The sequence below is a fragment of the Zingiber officinale genome, chromosome 8B (genome assembly GCF_018446385.1).
Source record: "Zingiber officinale cultivar Zhangliang chromosome 8B, Zo_v1.1, whole genome shotgun sequence".
Taxonomy (NCBI): Eukaryota; Viridiplantae; Streptophyta; class Magnoliopsida; order Zingiberales; family Zingiberaceae; genus Zingiber; species Zingiber officinale.
The window spans coordinates 45,497,299-45,516,851 of record NC_056001.1 but is presented as its reverse complement, the minus strand read 5'-3'; the positions used below and the strand labels follow the sequence as shown (position 1 = coordinate 45,516,851).

General features: G+C 38.5%; 1 protein-coding gene across 1 annotated transcript; it reads left to right on the top strand.

Annotated features, from left to right (window-relative positions):
- The first annotated feature begins 2,794 nt into the window (after positions 1-2,794).
- On the top strand, positions 2,795-4,993 carry LOC122014431 (probable inorganic phosphate transporter 1-8). Its single transcript, XM_042570665.1, has 2 exons — positions 2,795-3,022; positions 3,224-4,993. Exon 2 carries the CDS (start codon positions 3,267-3,269, stop codon positions 4,872-4,874), a length of 1,608 nt encoding a protein of 535 aa, XP_042426599.1. The 5' UTR covers positions 2,795-3,022; positions 3,224-3,266; the 3' UTR covers positions 4,875-4,993.
- The last annotated feature ends 14,560 nt before the right edge of the window (positions 4,994-19,553 follow it).

Here is a 19,553-nt window from a genome sequence, read left to right as displayed (position 1 = left end):
CAAGCCGTCACTCATCTCGGCCGAACCGTCACTCTTCCTAGCAAAACCTCTACTCTTCTCGGTCGAGCCGCCACTCATCCCAATCGAGTTGCTCATTCAACCCCTCTCCAGTTGGTCCTAGATCGATAAACTTGTCATCCCGACTGACTAGTAGCACGTGGACCTAGACGAGTTGTCAAAACACATGAGTTGAACACATGAAGCAATATGATTGATATAGCATATAATCCCACATAATCTGTTATAATACAGAATGTGGATGACATGACTCTCTGATATGATGATGTGACATCTTCCTTATTGGGGTCTACAGATGTCTTATGTACACTAATATTGGAAGAAAGAGGTAGCCCGCGACATATTATAAAAGGAACTCGTTACCACGAGCTAAGGCATGTTGAATGCTTGCTGCTTTTATTCATCTACACATAGTACCTCTACTATTTATCTTTTCATTCCCATCTCCTCGGAGACTGACTTGAGCATCGGAGTGGGTGAGATGAGGTATTCCCTGACCTCCATTATAACCCCTCCCTTACTCTTTTACCTCTCGCATGCTCTCCATACGATTCAATCCTTCCTACAATGTAAGATGACACCCTTTTACAACTACACAAGCATCTCCGATAGCTTCACCTTCCTCCAACTCATGGTTACTCTATCAATATTTTAGACAACTCACCGATAGCTCATTCGTCAAAAGGTCTTAGAGCAAGATCAATTATTTTGAAGTAGTGCAATTTAGTCTTCTATATCAACATGAATCCCCTAAGAGACCCCTTTAAAACTCTCTTAGCACTCTCTCTAGCGGTAAAGCCGTCAATTTGAGTTGGGTCCGTTGGGTTGGCTCGTCCCGTCAAATAATTTAAGCGGGTTGGTTAGAATTTTATCAACCCAAGTCCGTCGTGGGCCGACCCGCCTAGGCCCGCGTCCCACGCTTGTCAGCCCGCTCGAGCTTGGGTTGGCCCGCGAGTTGAAAAACACATGTAAGCTAAGTTTTTGGCCAATTTATTATCTTTCTTTGTTATAATTTTGAAATAAAAATAGTACTTTTCATCCAACATAAGTACTCGTTTGTGTTCATTTATATTTAAAATACATGTTTATGTATACATTTAATTGTAGAAAAAAATTTCGAAGTAAAATGTTGAAGATATGAAATATTTTTTAATTTTTTTAAAAATTTTTGATGAACCCGCGGGTTGGCCCGCCAAACCCGCAACCCGCCTTAGAATGGGTTGGGTTGGAAATTTCCCAACCCGCCAAGTTGGCGGGTTGGCCTGTCCCGCGCTGTCAAATGGTTAGTCCGTCATGAACTGACCTGCCTCGTAACGGATTGGCCCGTCTGACAGCTCTACCTAACGGTGAGATTTAGAAGAAAATAGGGCGGCTCAAAACGTAATCACGTGATTCAGAACCATAATTCTTTAATTTATAGGAATAACCTACTTGTTAACCCTTCCTTATTTTTAGGGATAACTTTTATGTTATTCTATTGGTATTTTCTATTTGAGTCCATCATAAAATAGAAATTACCTATAAAATTTCTACGCATCAAAGAGTCATGTCCTATTATATACATTAAAGAGTCATATCTGTTATCATCGTACTATCATTTTAAGAGCTTCAGGCCACAAGGACTTGAGAAGTTTGAAGCTACTAAGCATGTTTCGCACCATGCCCGGCCAATAATATTTGATTTCTTTTTTCTATTACACCATTATGGTGTAGGAAACCATGCATGATATATTGGGTAACAATTTCATGATCTATAAGAAATCTAGCAACTAGACCATGTTTGTCCATCTTCAGTGTATCTTTCATAATAGTCACCTCCTTTATTTAATCTCATGATTTTAATTTGCTTACTGCATTATTTTTCTTCATCTGTGCCTAGCCGATCATCTATTAGCCAATTGAAAGTCACCCTTAATTAACTAGATCCTCGCCTCATACCATGTCTAAGTTTGAGTGTCCATCTAAATCTCATATCATATGCAAATCCATTATAAAATAACCCTCAACTTCACTATAAATTACATGCTAAGAGATCTTGCCTCTCAGACATCATATGCTAAGAAGTCTTGCTTCTTGATCTTCCATGCCAAGAGTGGTTGGTTGTGAAACCTTATTTATAGGTATCCAATAAGTCTTAACCTATCAGTCTTCCATCTGCCAAGAATAAGATTAATCTTGATTTATTTAGACTTTCATTTTCAAGTATTGGTCGACCTACTTGATTTTCTTAGGTTATCAAATGTTTGATCAACTTTCATCCACTTCAACTTCATCCATTACACATGCAATATCATTATCAAATAATATGCACTGCCACACTTCACACACCATAACAATAATCACAATATAAATCCAACTCAAGCTTTCACTCAAACATCGGAATTACATGCTTAGATATAATTGCACCAACACTATACATACCCCTATGTAGCTTATGCATTAAATATAAAATACTAAAGATTCAAAGTCCACAGGTAAGTAATGTGTTTATGTTAGGAGGAAGAGTGATGCCTCGGTGCTCCCCAAATATGGTACAATAATAACGAGGATGAATTCCAATGAGAGCGATTATTAAGGTTGGCATAGTGCCTTCCATTTGAATTGAGCATCAATCTTCCAGCAAAAAAAAACACGTGAATGGGTAAATGGAATATACCAAGTAAATATATATATAGAAGAAATCCTTAATTAGGTAAATGAAAACTTAATTAGTCCTGGATATATATACCTGTAGATATGCACACCAACGCATTAACAAAAATTATGTCTAGCCAAATTTGAAGCGTATGAAAAAGGAAGGAATAGAGAAGGCTACTATATTGGCGTAGTTGGAGCACAAGGCATATTCCGTTCCGAGATTCCAATTCCCTCGCTTCCCTTCTTTATTTCGCGCCTTCCTCTCGTAGAAATCTCCCACCAGCCGACACTCCTTCCGGCCACTTCACCGCCTCCCTCCCCATCTTCTCTCCGGCCGCCGCTTGCTTCTCTCCTTTCTCACCGACTGGTTCGTCGGCTAACTCAAAAGTTTCCCTTATTGGAAGGATCAAATCCTACCTTTTTTTCTTGTCTAATTTTGGAGCTGGTTGTAATTAATACGATCGTATTCATTCTTTTCCTTATTTATCACAAGATTTAATTTTTTTTGTATGCCTCTGCTCTGCGCAGTCTGTTCATCATCGATTTCTATTTATGGTTGATTTTATAGGGCGATCGAGTAATTGAAAGCAGACAAGAGAGAAGGGAAGGACATGGCGCAGCAGCAGCCGCAGCCGCAGCTCCAAGTCCTGAACGCGCTCGATGTGGCGAAGACGCAGTGGTACCACTTCACGGCGATCATCATCGCCGGCATGGGCTTCTTCACCGACGCCTACGACCTCTTCTGCATCTCGCTCGTCACCAAGCTACTCGGCCGCATCTACTACCACATTGACGGCTCGCCCACGCCCGGCTCGCTTCCTCCCTCTGTTTCTGCCGCCGTCAATGGCGTGGCCTTCTGCGGCACCCTATCTGGGCAACTCTTCTTTGGCTGGCTCGGCGACAAGATGGGTCGCAAGCGCGTCTACGGCATGACGCTCATGATCATGGTCCTCTGCTCCATCGCCTCCGGGCTCTCGTTCGGCCGCTCCGCCTCGGGCGTCATGGCCACCCTCTGTTTCTTCCGCTTCTGGCTCGGCTTCGGTATCGGCGGCGACTACCCTCTTTCCGCCACCATCATGTCGGAGTACGCGAACAAGAAGACCCGCGGCGCCTTCATCGCCGCCGTCTTCGCCATGCAGGGCCTGGGCATCCTCGCCGGCGGCATGGTCGCCATCATCGTCTCCGCCTCTTTCAAGAACCGGTTCCAGGCGCCTCCGTACTCGGTCGACTCGGTAGGCTCGACGGTGCCCCAGGCCGACTACGTCTGGCGTATCATCCTTATGTTCGGCGCTCTGCCAGCCGCGCTCACCTACTACTCGCGGATGAAGATGCCGGAAACGGCACGGTACACGGCGCTGGTGGCCAAGAACGCGAAGCAGGCGGCGGCGGACATGTCGAAGGTTTTGCAGACGGAGATCGAGGAGGAGCAGGGGAAGGTGGAGCAGATTGCGTCGTCGAACACCTTCGGCCTCTTCTCGTCGGAATTCGTGCGCCGCCACGGAATGCACCTGCTAGGCACCACCACCACTTGGTTCCTGCTCGACATCGCCTTCTACAGCCAAAACCTGTTCCAGAAGGACATCTTTAGCGCCATCGGGTGGATCCCCAAAGCTGCAACCATGAACGCGCTCGAGGAGGTGTACCGCATCGCTCGGGCGCAGACCCTCATCGCGCTCTGCGGCACCGTGCCGGGCTACTGGTTCACGGTGGCGCTCATCGACGTGATCGGGCGGTTCACCATCCAGATCCTGGGATTCGCGATGATGACGGTGTTCATGCTGGGGTTGGCCATCCCTTACCACCACTGGACGACGCCTGGCAACCAGATCGGCTTCGTGGTCATGTACGGCTTCACCTTCTTCTTCGCCAACTTCGGGCCCAACAGCACCACCTTCATCGTGCCGGCGGAGATCTTCCCGGCGCGTCTCCGCTCGACGTGCCACGGGATCTCGGCGGCGACCGGAAAGCTCGGAGCGATCATCGGATCCTTCGGGTTCCTATACTTGGCGCAGAACCCGAACCCGGCCAAGGCCGACCACGGCTACCCGGCCGGCATCGGCGTCAGGAACTCGCTCTTCTTGCTGGCCGGATGCAATCTTCTCGGGCTACTCTGCACCTTCTTCGTGCCCGAGTCGAAGGGGAAGTCTCTGGAGGAAATATCAGGCGAGAACGAGGGCAAGGACGACATCGCCGGCGATAACCAGACCGTGCCGGTGTAGAATTTTAGTTAGGTGCAGGCTGTTCTTGTTTTCCTTTCCCTCTCTTTGTTTTGGGCTCTTTTTCTCCTTCGAGTTGCTGTATCCTCTTCAGTTCAGTTTTCTATTAAACATTAGACTATCTATATGCATTTTATATCTATTGTTTTTATGCATTGGTTCATTTGATATTTGTTTGCTAAACATTTTTTTTTTTTTTTTTTGTGAAAATTTATGTGATTATGAATGATATGGATCAATATTTGTTAGCAACCCAATTTGGGCCTGGAGTTCAATGTTTGGGACCAATTAATGTTGGACTTAGGCCCTTTTTTGGGCCTAGATTGGGTCCAAAGTTTATGAATTTTCTTTTAGGGTTTTCAGACAATTTTTGAGTGATTTCACATATAGTTAGTTTATTGCTAATTTCAGCTATATGTAACACAAGGGACCTATGAGTTTTCTCATGACTATAGCAGGCATTCTGAAGCCTTGAAACAATCTTTAGGGATATATTTGGAGGTGATATGTAATCATATTTTTGAAAAAAAAAAAATAGGAGAACATGTGTGTGCAAAGGGTGATAGAAGTGAGGTTTTTATATATTGTTTTTCCATCGGTAATTTATGATTATTGAGAGATAAATTGTACAAAATGTTGGTAAAATTCATTTTATTATTTGTTAGAAATTGGAGAGTTAAACTTGTATACATGAATAATAATAAATACTTGATGTACATAATATGAATTAAGGTGGATGACTGTCTAGATGTTTTTATTTTGTAATATAAATAGTTTTGTAATATGAAATTAAAAATTAAAATCATTTTGCAATACTTTAATCACTTATATTTTTCTTTATTTTCTTGAAAACGATTTTAGATGTCATCATCTTCCAACATTGTTATCACGTAGAGATTACTGCGTACAAGTTTTAAAGGCATAGAGTTGAGCATACTGCATTCAATATAATTATTTGATTTGAGCTAGCAAATTTTTATAAGAAATGGTAGAATATTATGATCTTTGAACTACACAAGTTGATACGGTGACAGTATAGTGGGATCTGAAGTTGGGTTTGACGTTAAAACAATCAGTTCATATGACGGTCAAGATTAAAAAAGGAGTCAATTCTCGGATCATATTGATATTATACTGAAATGAGTCCAATGTCACTATCGAGTGTTTTTAAGCTAAGCACATCGCTTGACTGGACTGAATTCTATATTCAAATATAGCGACCGAGTGCAAGATAAACTCGTGACATAAAATTCGATCGGACATATTGTTTGAGCAGATGCCGAATCCTCAACATAAATTGAGTTAGCGTAAAGGCCGGTCGGATTTACAGAATCCAACTCTCTACTTCTCATGAGCATAATTCCTAACATATAGCCAGTTGGCCGAGTGTCGATCAAATATTCAGAGCACAGTTTTCCACATGAGCATGACTCCTAATATACAACTAGTCAGCCCAGAGCCGATTGGACTCTCTCTAAGAGATAATATGTTCAAAGAATCATAACAACTTGTCATGAAATATGTCATTATCCTGATATATACATACAACAGAACCTTTTTCCAATCATGGGGAAGCTACTGTACATCCTTCACTACCCTACATATTCTGCTACCGACATTCTCTGTTGCCTCATTAATTGCGGAGGTTATGAGGGGTGATGTAAAAAACGATCCTCTCCATTAGAAGAGGAGGTGGTGGGACGCGAGATTTTGCTACCATAGTTCATCAATTATTCTACTATTTATCGTCTTCTCCATTTCGCTCGGCTATTGTTCTAACTTGAACGTTGGAGTGTCTACATCCTTCCCTAACCCAGTGGCTAACACTTCCTTCTCCCAGTTGCTATCTTTGCTATACAGATTCACTCAGTATATATCACCTTACTTCAGCTCATAAATTTCACACGGTCAACATCCAAGCCATCTCAAAACCGTCCCAGAATCAGTGTACTATCTTCTTCCACTTTAGATAGGATCATAAGTATAAGTACAGTGTTAGATGCAATTGTAATTTCAATACTGGATAATAAATAATATTCTAAATATATCTATGTTGAACATACTGATTAACCGTAATGCTCAAAGTATACAACATTAAAAAAAACAAAGACTGCAATCTTTTACACAAATAAACTGCTGCAAGCATATATCAGACTTCAGAAAGAAATTAAAGAGCAATAAGATGCACGCATGACAGTTGAACTGTGACACACATGCAGTGTACGTGCCAAGGACACTGATGAGAACTTTGGTGAATGGACGACTAGTGAGGAACAAACAAATATTTGTTCCGTTTCACATCCACCATCACATCCAAAACGACTTATGCATGCAAAATTGGATGCAATTTGAATGCTTTTCCAAGGACAAATATATATCTCTTTGTTCTGAAAGCTAGCTAGCACACAGTGCGTACGTTATTGAAAGATGCTGTGGAGCACTCGCCACGAGCCAAGGAGAGCAAGCACCTGGCCATTCATAGGCTCGAACTTTTGGGGTTCCTCTAACACACTGCAAACCAAACAAACACTGAGGGGCCGGAAGAGAAACACATACATGATCTTAATTTATCATGCATGTTCTGGCTAGTAGCTAGCTAGCTAGCTAGAATTTTTCATCTATCTATATTCTCATATCTGATTGATATGACACCACTAGCTAGTTGCAAACATGGCATCGCATATTTTAAGTTACTCTACAGGTCAGCATGCATGTTCGATCAGAGCTCAATCGAAAAGAACAAGAAAGCTTGTGAAAAGGGAAAGATGCAAAACATGTCGGGATTAATCTTCCGAGATACATAGTGATTGAAAAGGTCTCCTGCTGCTGAGATTGAACCACACCTTGTTGTCACTCGTCCAGTACGCGCGTACCTCCTAAAGAGTTTGTTTCGATGATCAGGCGATGCATGCTAAATTGCTAATGGTTCCAGCCAGCCAGTCAGTTTCTGACAGCAGAATCTCTAGTTGGAGCTAGCGAGCAACATGCATCAGACCGAGCCATGCTGGACTATGAGGGTGTGTGCGCAGCAGTATGATTGTCTGAAAAGGAACGTCACTGTACGTACGGCTCTGTTAATTATATTAGCTGCTGCCAACTCAAAACCATCCATCTCCAATTCTCCATCTGTAAAATAAAAAGCCAATGCGTACCTTTATAACGCCCAATCTACGAGATCTCGGTAAACATTCATGATCTAGAATTGTAGTTATCTTGATCTACTAGCTAGCTATATAGATCTTTTGTTTTTGTTTACTTGCATGCAGGCAAAGAGATAGACATGGTTTCTTAGGGATTAACTCGATCAGATGCATGCATTGCGCATGTATGTTGGCTTTCAGGTTGCACCGTGACAGCAGTGAATTAATAAATTTTACTGTGACCACGTTCGTCCACGTCCTTGATGGACGTGTAGCTGCAAAGAATATATTATCGTTGGAGATTTAGGGCTTTGTTAATGATTGTTTGTGGTCGAGTCACGGTGGGAGAACAGTGGACAGACGTGGGTGAATCGACGTCAAGTATGGTGCTGAGCGTAGACGAAATTCCATGCACTTGAATAATGAGAGCCATAACTTTTTTTAATTATGATTCAATCATTGACTATTGCAGAAAAAGTTGAACTTCACCCTGTCCACGCACTTCTGGAAATTGATACAGATCTACATCAACATCAATTTATGTTCTTAATAAAACTTAATTTAGATTTATATCTTTCTAATTTTTTTAATTAATTATTCATTAATTAAATTTAGTTTTTTTAATTATATTTAATTTTATCCTAAATATTAGGGAACTAACTCTTATCCCTTAATTTATCTTAAATCTTAGGAAATAAGTCCAGTTAGTTATTTTTTCTGTTTAGATTTTTTTTAGGATGTTAAGAGATATATAAGCTTATGCTTAGATGATGTTTAGGTTAAGTTATTTTGATATTAAATAAATTAGTTTCACTTAAGTGATTTTATGGCTATATCTCTTTTATTCTTCTATTCCTGTTTTTGTTTTCTCGAAAAGATTTTTAAACCTAGCTTGGTCTATTTCTTATTACGTTATTTCTCTCTTATTTTCTCGTTAATCCCTCTAAAACTTCACACTTTAGAATAATCTATATTCTACTCTATTTCAGTTGGTCTCAGAGCTCATTAAAATCCAATGGAGGGTCATCATGGATATGGTCATGGTCGTGAAAGGTAGATTTTGGCTAAGGAAGCCTCACACCATTGTCATAGTACCCATGATGAGATTCAATATCTATAGAGACGAGTCACAAAATTATCTTGGCATCTAGCGGCATAAGATCATAGTGATCATAAGTTCCTTTATTTCCTTTTTGAAAAATCCCTAATTTTCAATCGAGAAAAGATGTCCAAGCACAAGTTTGGTTTCGAGAAATACGGAATCAACCGCCCCACCACCTACAACTTTAAGAGAACGATGACTCTGCAGCACCTCTATGTCCCCTTTCCTTCCATGGCGGTGGACACAAACATGAGGATACAGACTTCGACAAATATTACTCTTCCGATCGTCCGATCACAGGAGGCGGTGGAGACGACAGCAAGATTGAAATATTTGGTGATCCAATTTTATATGATGACGAAGAGGAGGAAGACCCCCAAAGAAGAGGATGAGAACGAAGGGCACGCTACTGCTATCTTGGAGGAGAAGAAGAATCTACAGGTCCCGATGCGACAGGCAAGAGAAGGGTGAATTCCCTTGAAATTATGATTATACCCTTCTTTTTCTTTCGACTTGAATTATACAAACATTTAATAAATAAAATATATATATTAATTAATACGAGTTAGGTTATCGAGATTTACTTAGTTTGCAATAGGAAAGGTTGTTAATTCAAGACAATGTAAGCAATAGCAAAGTCTCCTTCTTCAAGCAAAGTCAGAGGCGGAGAAGCCCCATACAACGTTTGAAAGCACGAATTGTAAATACGAAAAATAAAGTGGAAAATGAAGTATAGATAGAAAGTATTGTTCAAAACTCCAAGGACTAGAGCTATATTTATAGTCTACTGATCGAATTTATTTGTTGGTTGACGTGGCGGCTCCAGACGCTTGGAGTAGGTTCAGGCACCCCCAGCGGTGTACTCAATCTGCTTCACAACGACTCTTCAACGACTTTAGGATAAAATTTTATACTCACCGGGAGCATGGACCGGTCCGGATGCCTAGAGTGTTGCTAACGTCGACTCCGAACATCATCTGCAGGTACGTCTCAATAAGGTGCTTGTTTTGTACCAGGCTGGTCAGGGTGCCTGGAGTCTGGACGCTTGGATCAAGTCCAGGCGCCTAGAGTCCGGGCGCTTGGACCAAGTCAAGGCGCCTAGAGTTCGGGCGCCTGGACCAAGTCCAGCTGTCTGGACAAGTCAACTTTGTGTTGACTTGTCCGGTTTCAACTCTGGTCGCTTGGGTAATTTTTTGGCTATCCAAAGTTGAGCTCACCCGAACCCAACTTCGACATTCTCTTCAGATAGTCTTTCGCTTAGGATTCTCGTCTCTCGGAAACGTCATGCGCATCCTTCTCGTTCGTCGGTGTACTCTTTCATAGCAACTTGTCCCTCGAATGTATCGAGCTCGTCGTCGACTAGCTTCCCGTGTTATTTTTCTCGGTAGCTACGTCTTTTGCTTGACTTCTTATGTTCCTAAGTCCCTGCACACTTTGACACAAGACATCAAAAGCACAAAGCCTAACTTAACCTAGTTGAGCATATCAAAACTCACCTGGGATACTTACAATCTCCTTTTTTTTTTTTTGATATATTTCAACCCAAGTTAAATTAAGGTAAATAATATAATAAAATAAGTAGTTATTGCAAGTAATACAATAATTTGGTAATTATAACAAGTAAAAAAAATTAAAAAAAATAATCAATACCTCCCCCAAAACTTAACTCCTAAACTTAATTTCTAATTTCTCCCCTTTTATCACATTAAAAAAATATGGGTATATATAAAAAAAAAATTAAATTTTTTTTAAGGGTGATTGAAATAGTGACCAAGTTTGAGAAAAATTTTTAAGAATTATTTTTTGAATATCTGAATTTCTAAAAATTAAAAATAAGATTTGAAAAAAATAATTTAAAAATTATTTATAATCTTTTAAAAATTTTGAAATTTTTTGTCACTAACAAAGACAACTATCTAGATCAGTATTAAATTTTTCATGAGAAAAAATATTTATTTTAATGAAAATAAATCATTTTGGATAGAATATGTATTTTTTAAATAAAAATGCTTTAAAATAGATTGGACTTCAAAAATTATTGTAATTTTTTCTAAACATTCAAAATCTAGTGGTTAGTTGTTAAAAAAAAATCAAAGTTTTAAAAAATTTAATGCTGAGAATTTTAAATATTAAAATTTAATCTTTCGGTAGAAAATACATTAAAAATTAAACAGAAAGTTTTATCACAAAAAAAATTTGATAAAAGAAAATTTAAACATAAAGTATATGAAGAAGTTTTGAAAGTAATACTATTAATTGTCAATTATCTACTAGGTCAAAATAGATTTTGAAATTTAAAATAAATTTTTACCTACTGAATTAATAAGATATTTTTTAAGAATATATATTTTTGTGTCACTTTTCTAATTTGACCTTGTGAAATTTAAAATATTAATTTAGTTTTTGAAAATTTTTAAAATTCTGAACATTTAAACACGCATGATTCTTTTCTAATGTTTTTATTTGTTCATTTAATTTTTAATTTTTAATTTTTAATTTATCATTTTTCTAAGAGGTATACATTAGTTAAAGTAGTTCTTAAGTTTAAAATTTTCCTTTTTAATTATATGCATTTCATCCTTAGCTTATATAATGATCTAGAAAGTTTTTTATACCTTCATATAGCTAATTAGGAGGTGGGATTAAGACTCCTAACGCTTTCTTATATTATCAAAAATAAAATTTAATTATTAAATAAAATATCATAAAATCACACTCAACTTTATATAAGATAATTAGAAAAAAAATAAAGATCAAGATCATACTCATGACTAATGTTAGGAGATGCAGAAAATTAGGGCGGGATGAATAACTTCAATTACTTCATTATAGTTTAGAAAATCCTTTCCCTTAACCCACGAGGGGGCCAACATGTTAATGAATCGTGAAAAGTCAAGATGCATTATATCAAATAATTGAGTCTATAATAATTTTAGTTTATTTAGCAACGACAGGATGTTGGAGTAGTTTTTCAAGTACCTATGGGTTGAATCTTAATTAGGATATACTACAAGGGATTTTCTTATAGTGAGATGAAAAATTTAGGAAGTTAGCTGCTAAGTAAGAAGTTGCTCATATTTCTAGATTTATCTGATGGTCAATTTGTGGGATTGGGCTTTCTATCTTCCGGACTAGTTGGACCGAAGGTTAAAATATCTGGATTATCAAAAAAAAAAAAATATCACAAGATCAAACATATAAGAACATCTATGAACTAAGGATCTACTCATCAGGTAAAAATCAATGATGACAAAAGATGAATATATTTGTCCTCAATGTCTTCGTCAATCCATCTCAATAGATATATAAGTGGAGGTTAAACAGTGCTATTAGAATTATCATAGAAGAAATGAAGAGTCAAGATTTAAAGTAACTAAATAACAAATTCACACATGTGAACCCTAAGAACTACTCACCCACCATATTTGTGGCGGGGAAGCATACGTATTGGTAGTTAATGAGGAGGTAACACAACTTGTCAATACTTTTGATTGGTGACCTCCAATGCTTAGGATTTGACAACGACAAGAGTGGAGAGATCAAAAGTGAGAATGATGTAGAAACATTCGATTATTATTATTATTATTATTATTATTATTATTATTATTTTATATTTATTTTTTATAATTTTAGGTATTTATATATATATATATATATATATATATATATATATATATATAAAAGTCCATTTAAGGATTTTAAAAGTTATGTTTTTTTCTCTTTCTTTATATCTTAGATTTATCTATATTGGTTGTTTAATTTTTTTAGAGATTATCCTCTATGTTGAATAGAGTTTTCCTTTTTGGTAAAACCTAAAAAACGGTGAATTTCTTTTTATTTTCGACATTTTCTCTTCTTATCTTTTCCTCAAATCTCCCTTCTAGTCATTCCGCAGGATAATCGCTATCTTGTCCGGTGTCAGTTAGTATCAGAATGAGTCAGATCCAATAAAAAGTCGTTGTGGTCGTGGTCATGATCGCGATCGCAACAACAGGCATGTTCCTCTTGAGGAAGCCGAACACCGTGATCGTAGTGTTCAAGACATGATGGCAATTGAGGATTTACAGAAATAAGTTGAAGATTTAACTTAGTGTATAGCGACGATTGCTCGAAATCTTGAAGATCATGAGATCTCAAATCGAGAATCCGATTCTACCTTCAAGAATTCATACTACCATCGGGCTGCATACTGAGAACGTGTGGTCAGGAGGAGCCTTATAGAGATCTCGATTTTCAGGTTAATTTGCTCAAATTTTCTAGTATGTCACAGATAGAAAATTTTATTGATTGGATTAATAAAGTGGAGAGGTTTTTTTTATTATGAGAAAGTATCTGATCGTATGAAAGTGAAATTGGTTGTCATCAAACTCAAAGGCTTAGCATCAAAGTAGTGGACGCACTTGGAAGCACTTGTGGCAATCACAAAACAGACAAGGCAAAACCAAGATCACTTACTCGGAGACGATGAAGAAGAAGATGAAAGGTAATTTTCTTCCCTTCAGTAACACTTCAAACTTGTTTCAAAGACGCAATACATTGAGGCAAGGTACATGATCAATCGATAATTACCTAAGTACACTTAGGACTTTCCTGTAATCTCATTCAAACCTTGTTAGATAACAAGACAACTTAACTTTGAATCCTTTGACATAATCAAAATACAGATTCGATCGTCGGATGCTTCCCACACCAACACTAGCAAGTTCAACAAGTCTTAGGCTAAAAAACTAATAAGGGGAAGAAGAAAGGTTGGGTGTTATAACTGTCAAGAAAAATGGCACATCAAATACAACTTCCCTAAACTAAAGAACAAGAAAAAAGAGAAGGATAAAAGGCTAAATAAAACCAAGCACAAGAACCTCAGAGTAACGTGGGATGAGTCGTCATCCGAGTCTGAGCTAGAAAAGCATGTTGGACTAGCACTAATGGTGGATCACTAGAAAGACATCGAAAGTATCTCAGAGATGAGCATAGATGAATGGGGAGAGACATCAGAAGAAAGCAGCACTGAAGGGGGAGCATCGAATTATGAGGACAACACAATAAGTGAGGTATGTCTCTTAGGTGGCGTTTGGCTCTCTTCTAGGAATCAGAATGAGAATGGGTATCATAGTATAGTGGAATGGGAATGAGTATGAGCTTGGGTATCATTCTTAAAACTAATGTTTGGTTAGTTGAATATTTTCAATCGGAATGAACCTAAATTTCTTTTTTTACCCTTAGAAGAAAATAAGAGAAAAAATTAGATGGAAGAGAAAGTTGAATGTGAGAGAAACATATGATGAGAGAGAAAGTATGATGGGAAAAAATAAATAGAGAGAAAGTGTAATAAGAGAAAATGAGAAGAGAGAGCGTGATAGGAGAAATTGAGAAGAGAAAAAGTATGATGAGAGAGAAAGTGTACTGAGAGAGAAAGAGTGATAGGAAAAAAATGAAGAGAGAGAAAGTGTTATGAAAGAAAATGAGAGATTGAGGAGAGAAAGTATGATGAGAAAATGTAATGAGAGAGAAAGTATGATGGGAAAAAATGAAGAGAGGAAAAATGTGATGAGAGAAAATGAGGAGAGAGAGTGTGTGATGGAGGATAATGAAGAGAGAGAAAGTGTAATGAGAGAAAATATGGAGAGAGTATGGTAAGAGAGATTGAGGAGAGAGAAAGTATGATGAAAAAATAAGGATAGAATGAAGAGAGAGAAAATAATGAGAGAGTGTATGATGAGAGAGAATACAAAGAGAAAATAGTAGAGAATCTGTGATGAGAGAGAATGAGGAGAGATAGTGTGATGGAAGAGAATGAAGGGAGAGAAAGTATGATGAGAAGAAATATGAAGAGAGAGTATGGTAAGAGAGATTAAGGAGAGAAAAAGTATGATACAAAATTGAGGAGAGAATGAAGAGAGAGAAAATCATGAGAGGGTGTCTGTGATGAGAGAGAATATAGAGAGAAAATGGTAGAGAATGTGTGATGAGAGAGAATTATTGATACAATCGACCTAGGAATTAAATAGGTGATCTTTGTTTTTGATGTGTGTGTCAAAGGGTTTAAGTTAGACTTTGCATTGGTTCTAATATGTACTTAAGATTGTGCAGGACTTGGTAGACTGCACAAGCTTGGAAAGTTTCATGGCTCATGTTCTTGAAGATTGGTGAAGGATGGTGCATCCGATGGACTACGGACAAAAAGCAAACGGAGTGAAGGGAAGTGAATCTCAAGGCAATGTGAAGGATGGCACGAAGATTAGCTGCAGGCTTAAGTGCATCTGAGGGACAAAGGCTGAGGAGAAAGTAGAGCTGTCAGACGGGCTAACCCGTGGCAGGGCAGGCCGGCCCGTGGCGGGTTAACCATTTGGCGGGGCGGGGCGGGCCAACCCGCCAACTTGGCGGGTTGGGAAATTTCCAACCCAACCCATTCTAAGGCGGGTTGCGGGTTTGGCGGGCCAACCCGCGGGCCCATCAAAAATTTTTAAAAAAATTAAAAAATATTTCATATTTTCAATATTTTACTTCAAAAAAGTTTTCTACAATTAAATGTATACTTAAACATGTATTTTAAATATAAATGAACACAAATGAGTACTTATGTTGGGTGAAAAGTATTATTTTTATTTCAAAATTATAACAAAGAAAGATAATAAATTGACCTAAAACTTAGCTTACATATATTTTTCAACCCGCGGACCAACCCAAGCCCGAGCGGGCCGACCCGCGCGGGTCGCGGGCCTAGGCGGGTCGGCCCATGGCGGACTTGGGTTGATAAAATTTCAACCCAACCCGCTTAAATTGTTTGGCGGGGCGGGTCAACCCGACGGGCCCAACCCAAATTGACGGTTCTAGGAGAAAGACTTCAAGAGCAACTCCGGACACCAGTCGACTGATGCAGTCGACTGTGAGCGAACAGAGACATTCTGTTCGCTCGGTCCACAGTCACCAGTCGACTGCATGTTTCAGCAGTCGACTGGTAGAATGCCGTTGGGATGGTGACGCACAGGATCTCCGTAGATTTGATTGAAACAGTAGCCGTTGTGTGATACCAGTTGACTGATGTCGCGAATTTCAGCACACTGTATATAAAGTTGAGAGCTTGGAAAGAAAAACTCAACTGATTGAAATTACTGTTTAAGCTTTCCAAGTGCTCTCTCAGTCTTACTACTCTTATTCTCTCCTCCCTAAGCTCATCAAAAACCTTGTAAAAGGAGGAGATCATCTTGTAAAGGTTTCTCCACCATCACTCTTGGATTGAAAAGGAGAAGATCTTAGTGGAGCTTGCTTGGGTGTGTGTGTGCCTTGGATTAGTCACCTCAAGGAGGTGGAGACCAAGTAAATCGAAGAGTTAGCCGTGTTCTCTTATTGTTTTTCATTTGCATGTTCATTTTGTGCTTCCGCTAACAAATTGTAGGTGAAAAATCAAGAAAGGCTATTCACCCCCCCCCCCCCCTCTAGCCATACTCAAGGTTCTATCAATTGGTATCAGAGCGAGGTTCGCATCGGAAGACCTCACCGTCAACCGAAGCATCAAAATGGCATTTCAAGAGGGATATAGCACCGCAAGGCCACCCTTCTTCGATGGGAACGACTTTGCATATCGGAAAGGTAGGATGGAGTATTATTTAATGAATGAGATTGAAAATTGGTTTAGTGTTGTAGATGGATTCGAGATGCCAAAGGATGGGTCGGGAGCTCCTCTTTCAACCAAGGATTGGACAAAAGAGATGGCAAAGAAGGCTCAAGCAAATGCAAAGGCTACGACAACCCTACAATGTGGACTCTCAAAGGAGAAACTAAGCAAAGTAGGACCATTCAACTCCGCCAAAGAGCTTTGGGAAAAACTCATTGAGTTGAATGAAGGATCAAGCGAATCAAGGAGAGCTAAGAGAGATCTCTTGTTGGGGCAACTTCAAACTTTCACTATGAAGACAAATGAGACCGTGAGTCAAATGCATGGTAGATTCAAGGAGATAGTGAATGGTCTTCATGTAATAGGTGAGAAAATTGACAATCGAGACTTAGTAAGGTATGTTTTACAATCCTTTCCTAAAACTACCTTATGGGCATCAATGGTTGATGCGTATAAGGTTTCTAGAGATCTTTCCTTAGTTAAGCTTGATGAATTATTTTGTGAATTTGAACTTCATGAACAAGCTAATATGGTTTCAAAAGAGAAAGGTATGGCTCTTATTGTAGAAAAGAAGGAAAAGAAAAAGAAGAAAGAAAAGAAGATAGAATCCTCATCATCCGAATCCGAACAAGAATCATCGGATAGTGATGATGAAATGTCGGCGAGTGAAGTGGCTCACTATGTCAAAAAGATGATGGGAAGATCAAGAAAATTCACAAGAAAGGATGTGAAGAAAATGTTTCAACCCTCAAAAGGTAAAAGTAGTCAAAATTCAAGTTTTAACACTAATGTGACTTGTTATGGATGTAACAAGAAAGGACACATTAATCCAAATTGCCCGGAACTAAAGAAGAAAGAAGAAAAGGAGAAGAAGAAAAAGGAGAAAAAGAAGAAGGAAGCCATGGTGGCTCAAGCTACATGGGATACACCAAGCATTGACTCATCGGATGAAGATGAGCTATGTCATGTTACTCGACATATGGCATTTATGGCTTGTGAAGATGATAAAGAAGAGTCAAGTCAAGAAGAAGTGTCAAGTGAAGAGGATTCATCAAATGGAGAGTCATCAAGTGAGGAATCATCATCAAGTGATGATGATGAGGTAAAAGAATCTCCCAAAGTAGAATTTCTCTATAAAACTATTGCTCATCTCAAAAATGCTTTTGTTAAATCACAATCTAAGGTAAAAACCTTGAAGGGAAAGCTTAGGATCATTAAAGTTGATGCATGCATGTCTAGTGAGTCAAATATGCTAAAGGAAGAAAATGAGAAATTGAAGAATGATGTGATTGAATTAAGAGCGTGTTTAGAAAAATTCACAAATGGATCCAAGTATCTAGATATGATCATTAGAGATCAAAGAGCTGTTTACAACAAAGCCGGAATAGGATATAGACCTAAGGAAAAAGAAGTTGCTTATATGTCTCTAATCAATGGTACTAGGAATGATGCACTTAGGAACAAAGTTACGAAAAATCTTAAAGGAAAGGTAAAACAAGCTTGGGTGCCTAAGAAATATTTGAATGATATTTCCGAATCTAGTGCATGAGTACCAAAGAGTTGTGTGTTTTATGTTTCTTAGGTAGAGAAGAAGGATGCAAGTATGTGGATTGTGGATAGCGGTTGCTCAAGACATATGACCGGTGATGTGAGCAAGTTCTCCACAATAAATTATATAAAGAAGGGAACGGTATCATTTAGGAATAGTGGAAAGCTCAAGATTATAGGTAAAGGTACAATTGAGGTATCATCTAAAATTATTATTCATAAAGTCCTATTGGTTAAAAGTATGGGGTTTAATTTGCTTAGTGTTAGCCAATTATGTGATGCCGGATAAAATGTTGAGTTTCAGCCCGATAAATGTTTAGTTAAGCATAAAAATTTTGAAAATGTTGTGCTACACGGATTTAGAAAAGCAAATCTTTATTATATTGATCTTTCATATGCTTCTAATCCTCCTATTAAGTGTTTAATATCAAAAGAAGAGGAAGGATGGTTATGGCATAGAAGACTTGGACATATCAACATGAGAAACATAGCCAAGGTAGCCAAGATGGAGCTAGTAAAGGAACTACCAAAGATCAAGTACATCAAGGACAAATTGTGTGATGCATGTCAAGAGGGTAAGCAATCAAGGTCATCACACAAAGGTAAAACTTTAACTAGCACTTCATTGCCATTAGAGTTATTGCATTTGGATCTTTTTGATTGTCATAGAACACCCTCTTTGGTAGGTAACAAATATTGTTTGGTGATAGTGGATGATTATTCTAGATATACTTGGGTTTATTTCTTGAAACAAAAGGGGGAAACTTTAGAAACAATTATCGGGTTTACCAAGAGGGTAGAAAACGAAAAGAATCTCAAGATTGATAGAATTCGAAGTGATCATGGTGGAGAATTTGAAAACTTGAACTTTTCTAAATTTTGCTTGGAAAATGGCTATAAGCACGAATTTTCTTGTCCAAGAACACCTCAACAAAATGGTATAGTGGAGAGGAAAAATAGGGCCTTACAAGAGGCGGCTAGGACCATGCTTAATGCATACTCGTTACCTAGTTACTTGTGGGCCGAAGCGGTTAATACCGCATGTTATATTCAAAATCGTGTCTTGATTCATAAGTTTTTAGGTAAAACACCTTTTGAATTATGGAATGGCAAAATCCCTACAATTCACTATTTTAAAGTCTTTGGTGGTAAGGTTTATATTCTTAATACTAAAGATGACTTAGGAAAATTTGAGGCCAAGTCCAATGAGGGAATTTTAGTTGGGTACTCATCTACTAGTCGAGGATATAGAGTATACAACAAAAGGACTCAAACAA